This window comes from Talpa europaea, assembly GCF_964194135.1.
Source record: "Talpa europaea genome assembly, chromosome: 9".
Classification (NCBI taxonomy): Eukaryota; Metazoa; Chordata; class Mammalia; order Eulipotyphla; family Talpidae; genus Talpa; species Talpa europaea.
The window spans coordinates 114,905,853-114,921,060 of record NC_140076.1 but is presented as its reverse complement, the minus strand read 5'-3'; the positions used below and the strand labels follow the sequence as shown (position 1 = coordinate 114,921,060).

The 15,208-nt window shown below is 57.1% G+C and overlaps 3 protein-coding genes across 3 annotated transcripts; 1 reads left to right on the top strand and 2 right to left on the bottom strand.

The window, feature by feature from the left end:
* Positions 1 to 10,371: 10,371 nt before the first annotated feature.
* On the bottom strand, positions 10,372 to 10,949 carry LOC311176439 (histone H3.2). Its single transcript, XM_084241962.1, has one exon. The coding sequence runs from the start codon at positions 10,941 to 10,943 to the stop codon at positions 10,533 to 10,535; it is 411 nt and encodes a 136-aa protein (XP_084098088.1). The 5' UTR covers positions 10,944 to 10,949; the 3' UTR covers positions 10,372 to 10,532.
* Positions 10,950 to 11,680: 731 nt separating this feature from the next.
* LOC311178024 (histone H2A type 2-A) lies at positions 11,681 to 12,181 on the bottom strand. The gene has a single exon (XM_084244358.1). The coding sequence runs from the start codon at positions 12,154 to 12,156 to the stop codon at positions 11,764 to 11,766; it is 393 nt and encodes a 130-aa protein (XP_084100484.1). The 5' UTR covers positions 12,157 to 12,181; the 3' UTR covers positions 11,681 to 11,763.
* Positions 12,182 to 12,242: 61 nt separating this feature from the next.
* On the top strand, positions 12,243 to 13,498 carry LOC311176843 (histone H2B type 1-C/E/F/G/I-like; the record flags this gene model as incomplete). Its single annotated transcript, XM_084242482.1, has 3 exons — positions 12,243 to 12,251; positions 12,399 to 12,885; positions 13,479 to 13,498. The coding sequence occupies 3 exons, from the start codon at positions 12,243 to 12,245 to the stop codon at positions 13,496 to 13,498; spliced, it is 516 nt and encodes a 171-aa protein (XP_084098608.1).
* Positions 13,499 to 15,208: the final 1,710 nt, after the last annotated feature.

Genomic DNA, 15,208 nt, shown 5'->3' with positions numbered 1-15,208 from the left:
ATCTTTTTCTAGTTGAATGAAATTAATAGGTACAGTACTAACTGCTCTGAGGAGAAGCAGGATGCCTCTGAGTTGGAGGATAAACCCATGGCCAAAATCACTTTTACCCCTCAGGGGCTGAAATAGCTTCTTATAAGGAAACTGTTAATGTTTGGTAATTGGGCAACACCTCAGCACTGAAGAAGCGTAATAAGAGGTAAAGTCCTTAAAGTCGACCATTTAAATGTATCAGATGGTGTTCTGGGCTGTTTACACTCATTGATTCATTGCATCTTCAGAAAAATAGCTACTGTTATTAACTCCTGTTTTACAGATGAAGAAACTGAGGCACAGAGAGGCTTACCAGAATCTCCAGAGACTGAATAAGCATGAAGCAGCGTGTAAGGAACCTAAGAAAGCAAGCTCACTCTGAAAATCTGGCCTTCTCCACCTCCCAGATTTGGGGGTGCATATATCTGCTTTAATATCAAAACCAAGAGGAAATACTACCCGCTTTATTGTCTTCAGGATGCTCCCTGGATATGATTCTGGGGGCCCAGGTGGTGGTGGCTGAAAACCTTGAGGATGGGACTGAGGAACTCTGGTTCTTCATCCCAGAGGCTATTGCTCAACTCAGATTCCTTGGTCCCCACAGCCATAGGGCTCACCACTGGGCACCCTTTACTCACACCGCTACTGGTTGTGGCCTCCCCCGGACATGGAACTTACTAGGAGGGCAGTTACAGAATGAGAGAAGGGAAAAGAGGCAGTTTAACTTTGGAGAGAAAGTAACTAGTGGTAATTAGATCGATCCTCCTAAAAAAAAACCAAAAAACTCCCATCAGTTCTGCTTAAACATCTGTAAACTATTTCAGCCCCTGCTTAGGTTGCAGTAATAATTGTTATAATTTCTGCCACTCATTGAGCACTTTGCTATTCAACTGCTCCTCTGCTCGTGGTTTACATGCTTCGCCTCATTTAATCTTCACAGCCACCACTTCAGATGGGTTCTATTGTGACCACCCTAAACTGATGTAGGGTAAGGTAAAAAAGTATCAGGCTTTTCTGCCCTCCTGCCATTAGGATGGATGATGGATCCCTGCGGTCCTGAACGCATGCCTGATGGCAGGCACCTGGAGTGGGGTGTGGGCATGCGTAAATGGGTGCATGTGGGCTGAGGGACTGGCCTTATAAGGGTGGGGTCATGGGGACGCCAGCAGAACGAGAGAGCTAAAGAAGAGAGCGGAGCAGCAGAGTGAAAGGAGCAGAGAAGTAAAGGCCACCAGAGAAGGCTGGAGAGCCCAGGAAGAGTGAGGACTTGCTGGGAGCTGGGAGGCCTGCCAGCCTCCTGACCCCCCCGGCACCCCTGCCTGCCGTGTACCTGGTAAATCCCAATAATAAGCAAGCCTGCAGAAACCATCGAAGGCTCCAGGACGACTCCTTCACCCGTCTGCTCGGATCATAGAAAACCTGTTCTGTGCCCGTCCTGCCCCTACAACTGACTCTCAGAGAAGTTAAATAACTTATTCAGGTGGTTAGGACTGGCCTGCCCCTTCCTTCTGACTTGGCCAATGCTTTCCTGCAAGCCAAGACCATGTCATCCAGCTCAAATGACACCCGTTAACCTACCGCTACTTCAATCCGCTTTACCAAGGCATATATTTAAAGAACAATTTGCTATGTTTTAAGTATAAATATATCTATACGGAAATTTCACTACAATCAAAATGATGAACATCCCCATCACCCCTCTCCGCGAGTGTCCTTGTGCACTCAGAGTTCTCTCCTCTGGCCCTTCGCCGATGTCCTCCGCTCCCAGTCATTCCTGTCCCTTGGGCAACCATTGGTTGCTTTCTGTCATTTTTGATAGCTTACATTTTCTAGAATTTTATGTACATGGGATAATAGTGTGTATCATTTGTGTCAGGCTTTCCTCACACAATTAAACTTACTTTGAGAATTATTTGTTGTATGAGTCATAGCACTTTTTTTTTGTTGTTGTTGCCGAATAGTGTACTATGGTGAGACTGTGCTACATGTATTACTCCATTCCCTTGTTGATGGGTAGTTGGGTTATTTCTAGTCTTTTCTCCACTTTTTTATGGACTCTGATTTGTGTCCTGGTGGTTCCATAGACGGACATGATAAACTTTCAGGTGGGAAGGAACTCATGTGGGGCATGAGACAAATTACAAATGCCTAATCTATCCAGCGGGAGAAAGTGTTAGGGTTTGCCCTCTGTTCTCCTGAACTGTACACCTTTCCTGTCCAGTCTGGGTCTTGCAGCCAAGGTCATCTAGAGTGCAGACCTGACCTCATCTGCGCCTGCTCACAAACCTCTAGTGGCCTCTCTCACTGCCTGTTTGACTCAGTTGAAAGTGAAAAATATAAAACTTTATTTTCATGCTGTGTTTGGTTTCCCAGTGTGGTCTAGGGACCCCTGTTCCTTTAAGAGGGAGGCTAACAAGCTCCCAACATGGTGGATCAGTAATTCTGCCCCAGGGAGTAGGTCTGAGGGGCAGCTGTTCAGGTTTCAGGTATTGACCCTTCACTGAGCGCCTATCCCAGAGAGCAGCTGCACTAGGCTTCATTCATTTCACATGGGTGATTGAAAATCTGTGCATAGCCTCCCCTGGTGGCACAGTGGTTGAGCTGCCTGCCTGCTGCCTCTGCAGCGCCAGTTTGATCCCTGGCCACTGGCAGGGGTCCCACAAAAAAAAAAAAAAAGAACTGTGCATACTAATTCTTTTCTTAAAGATTTATTTATTTATGCATACAAGAGCTGAGGTACAGGCCGGAGGTGTGGGGGGTGAGAGGACTCACCAGAGACAGAGTGGGGAGCAGAACAGGTGGATCAACTGAAATACACTGCTGGGGAGAGCAACAGGAGGCAGGAGAGGTCTGCTGTGCCCTGTGGGTGGCTCCTTGGCCAGGCGGGGACCCATCTTGTGCTGCAGTGGCTGTGGAGAGCTTCATAGGTTGTGTCTTAACCCCTTACGCCACCAGGGAGGCCCTGTCCTACTAATTTTATAAATATTTACTGAGTATTAATATTATTAAGTTCTAGAAGAAATACTCTCTAGGTCCATTTCACTTCTCTGACTCCTAAGCATTGTTAGGTGTGATGTCACTGGTTCATTCTTTCATTCAATTATTGAGAATTTATTAGATCCAAGCTATCTGCTGGGCCCCGAGGATGCTGGCTTAACACAGAACAGTGTGGCTTCTACCTTCTGTGGCTAGAAGGACAGACAGATAATAAGCTATAATAGAGTGTGGCCAGTGTTAAGAGGGGGAAGTGCGCATCAGGAGAGTATAATGGAGGGAGGCCTAACTTATTGCTGGGCCTTAGGAAGGCCTCCCTGAGGTCTTTTAGGATGAGATCAGACAAGACTAGGAAGGAAGAGTGTTCCCGGCTATGAGTGTCCGGAGGAGGAGAACGGGTCCAGAGGAGGAGAACGCACCAGGGCTTGCTCAGGGAGGTGGGAGGAACTGCAAAAAATAGAATATTAGTGCTCACAGGGCAATGAGCAGAGCAGAACATGAGGTTAGAGATCATCAGGGTGAGACCTTGCAGGTTTAGACCAGACAAGGAAACAGACCCTAAAGCACCTGGTTAGCTTCTAGGCTAACGTGATTGTGGAAACAGAAATCAGCCAAATGGAGATGAAAACAGAAAAGCCAATCTCAGAAGCCATGCGGTCTGGGGCAGACTTGAGGGTCACCCTGACCCTCAAGTGAATGTCCGCTTCCTGTGCTGCGAGTTTTCTTAAAGCAGAGATGGCTGCGTCGGGCCACCTAGGCTAACACCAGCCACTGTGGTCACTGGTCTCCATGTGCCACAGGTGTCTTTCTCTTTATAGTGTGGCTTTCTGTGCAACTCTCTCCAGGGAGCAGATGGACAGATCATCAGTAACTTGCTTATGTGCTCTTTGGAGAGTTTTCATTTCTCATTAGGATTAAGAGCATGGGGTCTGGAATCAGACTGACTCGAACTTAATCTGTTTAATTCACTCACTCCCTATGTGATGTTGAACTGTCTCCTTTCCTTAATCTTTCTGCACCTGTTTCCTTATCTGTAGCTTGGTGAGAATACCTAGTGAAGATGAAGGTGTCTAAGCACTGACAACTGGGCCTGGCATATAATAGGTACTAGGAAAATGGAAACACTGGATTCCAAACTCCAGAGCCTGTTATCTTTCTACACAACTGTCCACTCTTCATCACACCTAGCAAAAAAAAAATAAATAAAAAGACTCAAGTCTGTTCCTTCTGGGCTTCACTTACTTATGGAGACACTTGTGTCAGTTGATAGGAAAGGACATTCTGGGCTTTTCTCCTATTAATCTGTCTTGGAAGGATGAATTTTCAACCCAGTCAGGGACACTGAGAGTGTCAAGGAGAACTTCTCCCCCTGCTATGCTGCCCTTTGCTGTATCGCACAGGCAATAGAGTTGGGGCAGGTAGAAGAGGGGCATTTTTACCTATGAGTAGGAGGTTGAGGCAATGAATTTATTTCAGAATGAGGGAAGGAAAGACGCTCAAAAATCTCAGGGCTTCTCAATTTGATCCGGGGTTGCAGGCCTCTTCAGATGAAAAAGATTCAGGTACGCGACCTGATTAACCAACAAGCCATCTACCTCGAGGGTATTTTGAAGCCTTGAGGGTACTTGAAGTCAAAGAAAACACATGATGAACATGTATTTCAACACTGACCATTAATTTTTTTTAATAATTACTGATTCATTTATTTTTAATTTTTTAACTTTAAGATTTATTTATTATATAAGAGCTGGGGTACAGGTCAGAAGCACAGGAGGGTGAGAGGATTCACCAGGGACAGAGAAGGGAGAAGAACAGTCAGACAACTGAAATACACAGCTGAGGGGAGCAGCGGGTGAGACAGGAGAGGTTTGCCATGCCATGTGGGTAGCTCCCTGGCCGGCTGGGAATTGACAGGCTTTCCCCACCGCTGCAGAGGCTGCGGACAGCTTCACAGTGCTGTGCTCAACCCACTGCGCCATGGGGGAGGCCTCTAACCATTAGTTTGTACTAAAAACAAACTTATGGCCACATAATGCATCACATGCCTTATTATTTACATTTTAACACTTTTTTTTGCCCCCTTATTAAGCTTCTCAGGCCTGTTTTGATTTCTCCTCTCAGTTAAATTATGAAATTATACTGCTTAGTCTTGAACTGCAGATCCTTATCATACCTGGAATGAAACCTCAGAAAATTAGAAGAAAAAGATTCAATCTTTCCTGAAGATTGAAATTCAGAAATACAGAAAAGCTGGTATTTCTGTGTTATATAACTGTGTAGTGGAGGCAAATACTCCTTTACCCTTCGGGTTCATTCAGCTGATGTAATAATTAAATGGACACAAGACATTCACAGGGGCAGAACAAATTAACTTCATACATACAGGGAGCCCAGCTGGTGATGAAGGATCCAAAGAGTCAGGTAAAAGTGAGTTTATATGCCATCCTGAGTCAGGGATCGGGATGGGGACACAAAGCTTGGAGGGTGAGGAGGGTAATTCACCTGGTCATAAGAGGCAGATCTTGGGGAGGCCTGTTCTGAACCTCTACACAGGGGAAGAAATAATTTCTCCTCTATCTTCAAAACTATAGCTAAGAACCTGGTAATAAAAGACAGATGAACAAGAGAAAAATAAGGAATCTTTCTTTTTTGTCTTTAATCACGTTTCTTGTTTCCTATGGCCCTTGGCCCTGCTTGCCATCTAGACGCCTATAAATCCCAAGTCTGTCTCATTCCTGGACGTCATTAATCCGTTTTAAACTCACAATCCCCCCAAGTCAGTGTTCAAACGTAGACTCTCCATGGTGGGCCTCTCGTCAGTCCCAAGGGCTTCGTGCTCCTCCTCCCCCCTCAGGGACTCGCTTCCCTTTGCACACTGAAGGGCACCGTGTGCACAGCCGCCCTAAGCCACCCCTCCGGCTCCGTGGCCAAAGGTAGCGAATATGCCCCCCCAAAACATGCTGTGGGAGGTCAGAAACGGCTGCTGGAAAGTGTGCTGCGTTGCTCTGTTCCAGTTGTTTGAGCTGCGGCCTTTGGAAACCAGCGGGAGGGGGGCCAGGCTTGCCCTGGTTGCCCGCATCTGCCCTAAGGAAGCCCGTTGTCCTAAGTCTCCTCCCGAGTTCCTTCCACCTGGGAGGAAGCCGCACCACAGCCCGACGAGCTGTAGCACCACCTCTTTCAGGATCAGCCTCCCCAAGATGTGGAGACAGGCTTTCCCCACCCTGTGTGTCACCGTGGCGTGTGGGGCGCTGGGTCGGGAGGCTTGGGTGGATGTTACTCTTTACGAATGCAGATGGTGTAGACTTAGGGACGTTCCAGATACAAGCTCTCACTGGAGAAAACCATCTCTAGTCAGAGCAAACAGCAGAAGCCAGGTTTCCTCGTGTCAAGTCACATCAGGTGTCATGTGAGGCCCCCTGCCCTCTCCTTGACACCCCAGACCCTGTTTCATCCCTTAGCTCAGCCTGTTACTCTAGAATTCAGTTATGTAAATTCCCATTTGCTGTGAAATTGGGTTCTTCTCTCCTGCGACTCTGCATGACATTCCTGGATCTGCTCAGAGAGCCCAGAACCTCGGGCCCCACGTTGTCATGGTGTGGGGTGTTTGCTCGAAGCTGCACGTGACGCCGCGGGGTGGGGGGGCGGGGGGGTAGTGTGGGGGGTGGAAATGGCTCGGGACGCCGCAGCGGGGCGCAGCGGGAGGGTCGCGGGGGGCGGGGCGGGGGCGAAGGGCCTGGCACTAGAAGGGGGGACGCCAGGGGCTCTCCCTACCGCGCGCTTGCGGTTCACCACGCGGTCGGACAGGCGGGAGGAGCGGGGCGGCGCGGGGGGGGGGGGGACGCCGTCCTGTCTGGAAGGGACAAGGGTGGGAAGGGCTCGGGCAAGGGGGGCGCCCAGCGCCACCGCAAGGTCCTGCGGGACGACATCCCGGGCCTCGCCAGCTCGCCATGGAAGGAGCCGTGTGCCCAGACGTGGAGGGCAGCGCCAGGGACTTGGGCCCGGGGAGTGCCCCGCAGGGCCGGGGAGTGCGGTGAGCAGGCGTGGGGTGGGGTGGGGGGACCACAAGGGGCCTTTCAGCTCCCCCTGCGCCGGTGTCCACCCAGCTCCCGCTTTAACTCCGGCCCTGTGGGTTTAGACTCTCGCAGTCTCACCAGCGTGTTCTCTAGCCCTTCACCCCGCGCCCCGCCCGCGGAAGCCATTCGGGAGCCCTCAGGTGTGGCCGTGTCTCCCCGTGGTTTCAGGCTGCACCGCGGTAGACTCGCTTCCCACCTGCCACCTTCCTGCTCCGGAGCAAGACGCTAACACCCGCGTGGTGAGGTGGCGTCCAGCGCGCTGTCGGCTGTGCGGGGCGTTCCCTCTGCGGTTTCCACATTTCCTGACCCCCTGACACCTGCCGGGACTGCCGGGGAGGGGGGGGCCCCCGGCGTCCTCGTCCATGGTCCTCCCCGCCCGCCCCACCCGCGACCCCCGCCCCCCTCACAGAGTCACCCCCTCCCGCCTCAGCGTGGCGTTCGGGAGCCCCGGAAGCTGACCGTGAGAGGCCCAGCTGCCGGGGTCGTTCCCCTTCCTGCGGGGCTCACCCCGGCACCCCCGCCCGCGTCTCTCCGGGTCCCGCGGGGGCTCCGCCTGCGCCGCCCGCCGGGTCCCGCCGAGTCCTCCCGCGGGCGGAGGGCGGAGGGCGGGGGGCCGAGCCTCGCCGTCCCCTCGGAACGGGCCTGTCCCGCCACTTCCGCGCCCACGCCCGTGTCTCCCTCTGCCGGGCGCCGGGGTGCCCGCCCCGCCGCGCCCCTCCCGTCACAGGTCCGAGGGCCGTGCCCGCCGCGGACTCCGGGGCCTGCAGGGGGGGCCGGGCCGCGACGCCCGCCCGGGCCAGAGCGCTTTGCAGTGACCGGGCGCTGACGGGACGCTCCCGCGGCGGCTCGCGCGTCGTGGGTCTCAGTGGCGGGAGGGAAAAGGCGCAGGGAAACGGCGGCCACTGTCTTTTTATTTTATGTCGTGAACTGGCAGCTGCAGGGCAGGGGGCGGGGGCGGCCGAGGGAGGCCAGAGGGCCGGCGGGCGAGGGCCCAGGGCGGGCGGGACGGGCCAGCCTGGCCGCAGCTCCGGGCGTCCGGGCGGAGGGGCTGCCCCGGGGCCGCTACCTGCGCGTCAGGGACGGCGCGGACAGCAGCTGCTGCTTGAGGAGAGGGAGTTCCTTCTGGAGCAGGACACACCGGGGACAGCTCTGCCCTTCGGGCGGCGCCCGCTCCCCTTCTGCGCCCGGGGGGAGCTCGAGCGGCCCCTGGTCGTCGCGGGGAGCTGCGGGCCCCCCGGGCAGGAGGCCGCTCTGGCTGGGGGCCAAGGGCTGGGCCGGCCCGAGAGCGGGGGCGGCGGCCGCGGCGCTGTGGCGGGCGCTGGGGTCTCCGCGGTGCATGGCGGCCCAGGGAGCCCGCGGCGCAGGAGCCGGCCCTCTGGGGAGACAGGGGTGGGTGGAGTGAGCGGGCGCGCCACGCCGAGCCGCACGCGCCGTGGGCCGGTCACCGGCCGGCCTGCTCTGTGCGCGTGCGGGCGCGGGCCAGGCGCAGTGGGTGCTGCGCCGCCACGTCTCCGCCCACGCGCGGCCGGGGCTCCACCGCCTGCAGGTGGGCGACACTGGGGCCCTGTGTGAGCAGCGATGGCGGCTGCTGATTTGCCCCCAAACAAGGATCCACACAGCTCCGGCCACAGCGCGTTTGGGGGAACAGACTGGGGGTGCTGGCGGGGGCACAGCCCGGACTCACTGTCCGTGGGAGCCGGCCAGTTAACCGGCGCGGGGCAGAGGCCCACGCGGGGCGGGGACGGTGAACGTGGACGCGCTCATGGAAACTGCTGGCGGGCCGGGCCGGCGGGCCCGGGGTCTACCCAGAGGGCAGGCTCGGAGGGGGGCGGGCAGCGCCGTGGGCCTGAGCTGTACAGTGGCGGGGACCCAGTTTCTTTCTCTCCATTCCTGACTGGGTGCCGAGATGATGCTTCTGTCCTTCCCTCTGGAGATTCAGTCCCGGAGACGTTCTGGGTATGGGGGTGCCTGGGCTGGCGGGTGAAAGCGGTGTGATCTTGGGGGCAGGCTGGGCTAGCGAGGACCCCACAGGGACACCAACACGCAAGCTCCCAGTGTGTGCTCAGCGCTTCGGGGGGAGACACTCGGACAGGTCACTCTCCTGAGAGTCCCCAACCGTGAGCGAGGAAGCCCCGTGTGTGTGTGCACGGGCGCCCCGAAAGGTGGATGAGATGCCGGGTACCAAGGCGGTGCCCCACTCGCCTGTGAAGTCACCACACAACTCGGAGGGCAGACCCAGGCCCCAGGGGCCCAGCAGGCCTGGCGAGCTCTGCAAATGGGGGGAGAGCCCACCGACCACGCGCTGCTCTCCCCTCTTCGGGCACATCTCGTCAGAGGCAAAGTGGGAGCTTGAGCGCCCCATCTTCCTTCGCCCTAGCCCCTTCCTCCTGTGACACCCCGTGAAGCTGGGCTGTGTGCTTCCAACCTGTCACTGGGAGGGGGGAGACGAGACAGGCAGACCGCAGGCCCCGGCCTCCTCCAGACCCCATGCCGCCTTCGACCCCAACCCGGTGAGCATGGGCTCCCCAAGACCCTGCCCCAAGCGCTCGGCGACGTCCAAGAGGCCCGGCCAGCTCACCCCCAGACGGTACAAGCCGCACCTCTAAGGCCTCCCCTCTTTTTACTAATGGGGGGGCGGGCACACTCACACCCCGCCGCGGAGGGCCACGCCTGCCCGCCTGCTCCCCCTCCCCGGAAGCCGCACTCCTGAAGGGACGACGAGGTCTCTAGGGCGCCCCCCTTCACTGCCACCGGCCTTCCTGTCCCCACCCCCCGCTGCCCCCGCGGGCCGGGCCCACCGTTGGGCGGTGACTCCAGTTCCCGACCCGGGTCCGGGGAGCCTCCTTCTGGGTCGCGGCCGGGGACGGCCCGATGAGGTCCCCGCCCGGGAGAGCGGCCGAGGGGCCCGCACACGCCCCGACCGTGGGCTTGGGCCGAGGAGCAGGGCGTGGGCGCAGCTTGTCCGCGGCCAGGGGCCCTGCCGTTACCTCTGAAAGTCCAAGGACCGGGAGGAGCGGGGTGGCGCCGACCTTCGCTGGGGCGTCAGCGCCGGCGGGGCGGGCGGGTCGCAGGCGTCGCGCGCGTGCACGCCCCCCGCCCCCCGCCGCGAGCCCCCAGTCAAGACCCGCCTGCCCTCGAGCCGCTCTCGGCCATGAGAAGCCCCGCCCACCCCCGCGCCGGACGACCCGCAGCTCTGGGCGACCGCGGAGGGAAAGGCCGCCCCGTGACGCTGAGCCCTTCCCCGGCCGTCTGGGCAGCGCAGAGCGCAAGGGAAGCCCGCGGGCCGAGCCGGCTCCCGCCACGCGCCCCCCCTCCCCGGGCCCTGCCCCGCGCCGGCGGCACCGGCCCGCGCCACAGCTCCTTCCGACTGCCCGTGTGGGTGGCTCTGAAAAGAGCCTTTGGGTGCGATGGAACGTCGGGCCGAGCGCGTCGCCCTTAGGCGCGCTCCCCGCGGATGCGGCGCGCCAGCTGGATGTCCTTGGGCATGATGGTGACGCGCTTGGCGTGGATGGCGCACAGGTTGGTGTCCTCGAACAGCCCCACCAGGTAGGCCTCGCTCGCCTCCTGCAGCGCCATGACGGCCGAGCTCTGGAAGCGCAGGTCGGTCTTGAAGTCCTGCGCGATCTCGCGCACCAGGCGCTGGAAGGGCAGCTTGCGGATGAGCAGCTCGGTGGACTTCTGGTAGCGGCGGATCTCGCGCAGCGCCACGGTGCCGGGCCGGTAGCGGTGCGGCTTCTTGACGCCGCCCGTGGCCGGCGCGCTCTTGCGGGCCGCCTTGGTGGCCAGCTGCTTGCGCGGGGCCTTGCCGCCGGTGGACTTGCGGGCCGTCTGCTTCGTGCGGGCCATGGCGGACCGAGGCGACCGAGGAGCGGCGCGGCGCGGCGACGGGAACGAGCTCGCTGCCGGCCGCAGCCCTCTTTATAGGCCGCCTGCCTCTGCCGGGGCGGGGCGAGAATTGAAAGTCCCGCGCTAGCCGCCCATTGGCCGCGGCGCCACGGCCCTCCGGCTCCGATTGGCTCTCGCGGCTCGGCCCGGGCCCCCCCCTCGCTCCCGCCCCTCCCGTTGGCCAAACCTCGGCCCGCGCCCGAACGCCTCCGCCAGCCCGCCGCTCGGGGGGGGGGAACGATAGCCCCGCGAGCGGCGAGACCCCCCCTTCCGGAGCACGCGCGCCCTGCAGCCACGAGCGGAGTTTCCCCTTTGCGCGCCGCTCTCCGGGCGGAAAGTTTTGCCCGCCCGCCCGCTTGCCCCCCCGCCCCGCCCCGCGCTCACAGGAGTGGGCGGGCGCCCGCGGCTTGGCGCAGCCCGGCCCTCCTGCCGGCCCTGCGCCCGCCTCGCCCACCGGCGCGGGCCCGACCTAGGAAAGCCCACGAGCGCATATTTTCTGCTCCCCCGCCCCTGACCCCCTCACGCATAGCGGGGAGGGCGCACCCCACCACCCGGAACGGGGCCCGCAGCCGTCCCATCCACTTCCTCCATGCACGCGCCGGGAAGCAACGGGAGCGGGGCGCGGGCAGCCCCGCTGGCCACCGCCAGGGACAGACTCGCACGCGCGCTGGCCGTAAACAGCTCCTTTATTGACGGGGTGGGTGGCTCTGAAAAGAGCCTTTGAGTTCGCGGGGGACCCGCCGGGGGCACGGCAGGGCGCGGGGCGCGGCGCTGCGCCGCCTCACTTGCCCTTCGCCTTGTGGTGGCTCTCCGTCTTCTTGGGCAGCAGCACGGCCTGGATGTTGGGCAGCACGCCGCCCTGCGCGATCGTCACCTTGCCCAGCAGCTTGTTGAGCTCCTCGTCGTTGCGGATGGCCAGCTGCAGGTGGCGCGGGATGATGCGCGTCTTCTTGTTGTCGCGCGCCGCGTTGCCCGCCAGCTCCAGGATCTCGGCCGTCAGGTACTCCAGCACGGCCGCCATGTACACCGGCGCGCCCGCGCCCACCCGCTCGGCGTAGTTGCCCTTGCGCAGCAGGCGGTGCACACGCCCCACCGGGAACTGCAGCCCGGCGCGGGACGAGCGCGACTTGGCCTTGGCGCGGGCCTTGCCTCCCTGCTTGCCGCGACCAGACATCTCAGCGACGATCACCGCTCACAACTGCCGCGGGACTGCCGGGAAAGTCGCCCTAAACGCCGCCGCTTCACCCTTTTATAGGCAGGATGGCGCTTGTGCACGGAGCGCTTTGATTGGCCAGGCCCTGGCTTTGTGCTCTCCACCAATAGGACGCCTCAGCCACGATCCGCTCATTTGCATAATCTCGCCCCCCGCGCACGGGCGCCGCGGAAAGCTCGCGAATCGCAGCGCGGCGCCCTCAGAACCCTCATTTGCGTACGCCCGCTATAAATACCGAAGCGCTTCCAGCCGCCCTGCTCGGCCTTCGCCTGCCCGTGGTGCTCGAGCCGGCCCAGTCCGCGCCGGCCCCCAAGAAGGGCTCCCAGAAGGCCGTCACCAAGGCCCAGAAGAAGCACGGCAAGAAGCGCAAGCGCAGCCGCAAGGAGAGCTACTCCGTGTACGTGCACAAGGTGCTGAAGCAGGTGCACCCCGACACGGGCATCTCGTCCAAGGCCATGGGCATCTTGAACTCCGTCGTCAACGACATCTTCGAGCGCATCGCGGGCGAGGCGTCCCGCCTGGCGCACTACAACAAGCGCTCGACCATCACGTCGCGCGAGATCCAGACGGCCGTGCGCCTGCTGCTGCCCGGCGAGCTGGCCAAGCACGCCGTGTCCGCGGGCACCGAGGCCGCCGCCAAGTGCGCCCCGCGCCGGGCTCGGCCGCGCCCCACGGGCTGTTTTCAGAGCCGCCCCGCCCCGCCAGGGGCTCTCCTGCCCTTTCAGTTTCTTTCCATGCCAGCGGGTCTTCTCCTGCTTGCTGGGCACGACAGGCCAGCGCTCGGATTTCTCTGGTGGTGCATTTTGTGTTGGATTAGTTCCTTTCCGCAATGGGTAACTTGCTCTTTTTAGCGAAAGTGGCAATTCGGTGTAAATACAACCCGTGCAGTTAGCGGTGGCTCTGGATTGTGCTGCACACCGGGCACTTAGGTGAGTGAGTTAAACCTCTGGAAACCATTTATTAAAAACAGTGTTATGTAGGATGCAGTACGATACTGAGCTCTGAGTAGGTTTTGCCTCATACACTTCTCTGTCGGACGTTCTTTTAAATTTATTTCTACACCGTTAATTTTTCAACAATACTTGCTTCCTCCCCATCTCCTCAGGTGTAGTCCCCTCAGTCTCGTGCACCATCACCACTGTGCCTGTGCTCCTCCCTCCCTTGCTGTGATCCCTGTTCTTCCTCCTCCCCTGCAGTATGTATCTGAGTTATAATGGTCTGCTTTTGCTTCATTTTTTTTACGCTGATTTCTTACTCGGTTGCCCTGTATTCCTGCTGTTCAGTGAAGGCGTCCGATGCTTAGGCGTTTCTTAAAGTTACACTGAATGAATGCCCACTTGTTCAAATCAAGAATGTTAACACTTTGAGATGGAGCAGTGTGCCTATCTAGAGTGATGTCTGTCCATAGTAAATCTGAACAGGGATTGATATCTATGGAAGTTTTTATATTTTGTAAGCAGAGGAGTAGTTTTCTTTTATAGGTTTTCTAGATGAAGGAAGAGGAAAGGGGTTATAGATGACCAGAGATTTCTTAAGAACTTGGGACTGCTAATTCTAACACATCTTTGGGAGATAACCAACTTTAGGGTGAAAACTAGTTAGCCTTAAAAACACTTGTTCCTTCCCTGAAACACATTTTCAGGAAACAGGCACTACAAATTAGAATAAAAAGACTTTTAGAAACTTGATGGTAGAAAAGCTGTGCTTCCTAAATAACAGTTCAAAGGCCACTACTCTCGGAAATCTGTCCTTAGGAGTGCACATATTTCCACTGAACCCAAAATAGAGGCGCTGAGGGCGAGAGGAGTGCATGAAGAAACATCAGGTGATTCATATTTTGATAATCACGAACATTGTCTATGTAGCTGCTACACTCCTAAGAACCTGTGTACAGTTTTCAGTAACCCCTGGTCTCAAGACATTTTCTTTTCCCTCAAGACATTCAGGAATTGTGTGTAATATTCATACAAAACTATATTCCCTCAGTAATCCCGAATTTCAAATATAGCGTAAGGCTTTGTTTTTATCTTAAACCATCAGTTCAAAAACATTTAAAGGGGTCAAATGACAGATCATAAAGTACTAAAGTAAAGGCACAAAAACAAAGTTTCTAGAAAAAAGTGTTAAACACACTGCAACAGTGTCCCAGCACCCCTTTGCTTTTACTCGTTACTTTTTTCTTATGCATTACACAAAATCACAAATGCTATCTTTCAGAATTATTGTTTACTGGCTGATTTACCTAATCAAAACCGGATGATTTATTTTCTGGCTCTACTAAATCCATCCCATTGCCCCATGGCTCAGGCCCAGAAAATATTTTTCTGATTTTTTTTTTTTTCCATTTTACTGGGTACACTGAAAATGAGGCAAATACTGAAACTTGAAAAGTTCAAGAAAAGTGTGATAAGGGAGTGAAAGGGAAGAAAATGTGAAAGATTGGGCCTCCCCGGTAGCGCAGCGGTTGAGCGCTGGGTTGTGAAGCTGCCCGCAGCCTCTGCGGTGCCAGTTCGATCCCCGGCTGCTCCCCGGCCACCAGAGGAGGGTCCCACATGGCGCGCAGACCTCTCCTGCCGCCCGCTGCTCCCCTCAGCAGTGTGCTTTGGTCCTTCTGCCTGCTCTGCTCCCCGCTCTGGCTCTGGTGAATCCTCTCACCCTCCCGCGCTTCTGACTGTACCCAGTGCATGTATAAACAGAACAAACAAACAAATAAATAAATAAATAAAATGCCTCTATTTAAAAAAAAAAAATGTGAAAGATTGAGTTTACAGGGTAAGGAATATAATGAAAACATTTCAAGAGGCAGTAGGATTTTGGGTAAATATATGTGGTTGAGGTATTTGTCAGCATTTGGGACTAAAGACTCCAAATATGATTGGAAAGCAGAGATCAGTTAATTTTGGAAGATGGAGCTAGTGATTCATAATATAACTGTATTCCCCATCAGTTCATTTAGCATCTGTAGGTACACGGTGGAAAAATTCTCCCACCCGCCTAGGTCTTTTTTTCTTGG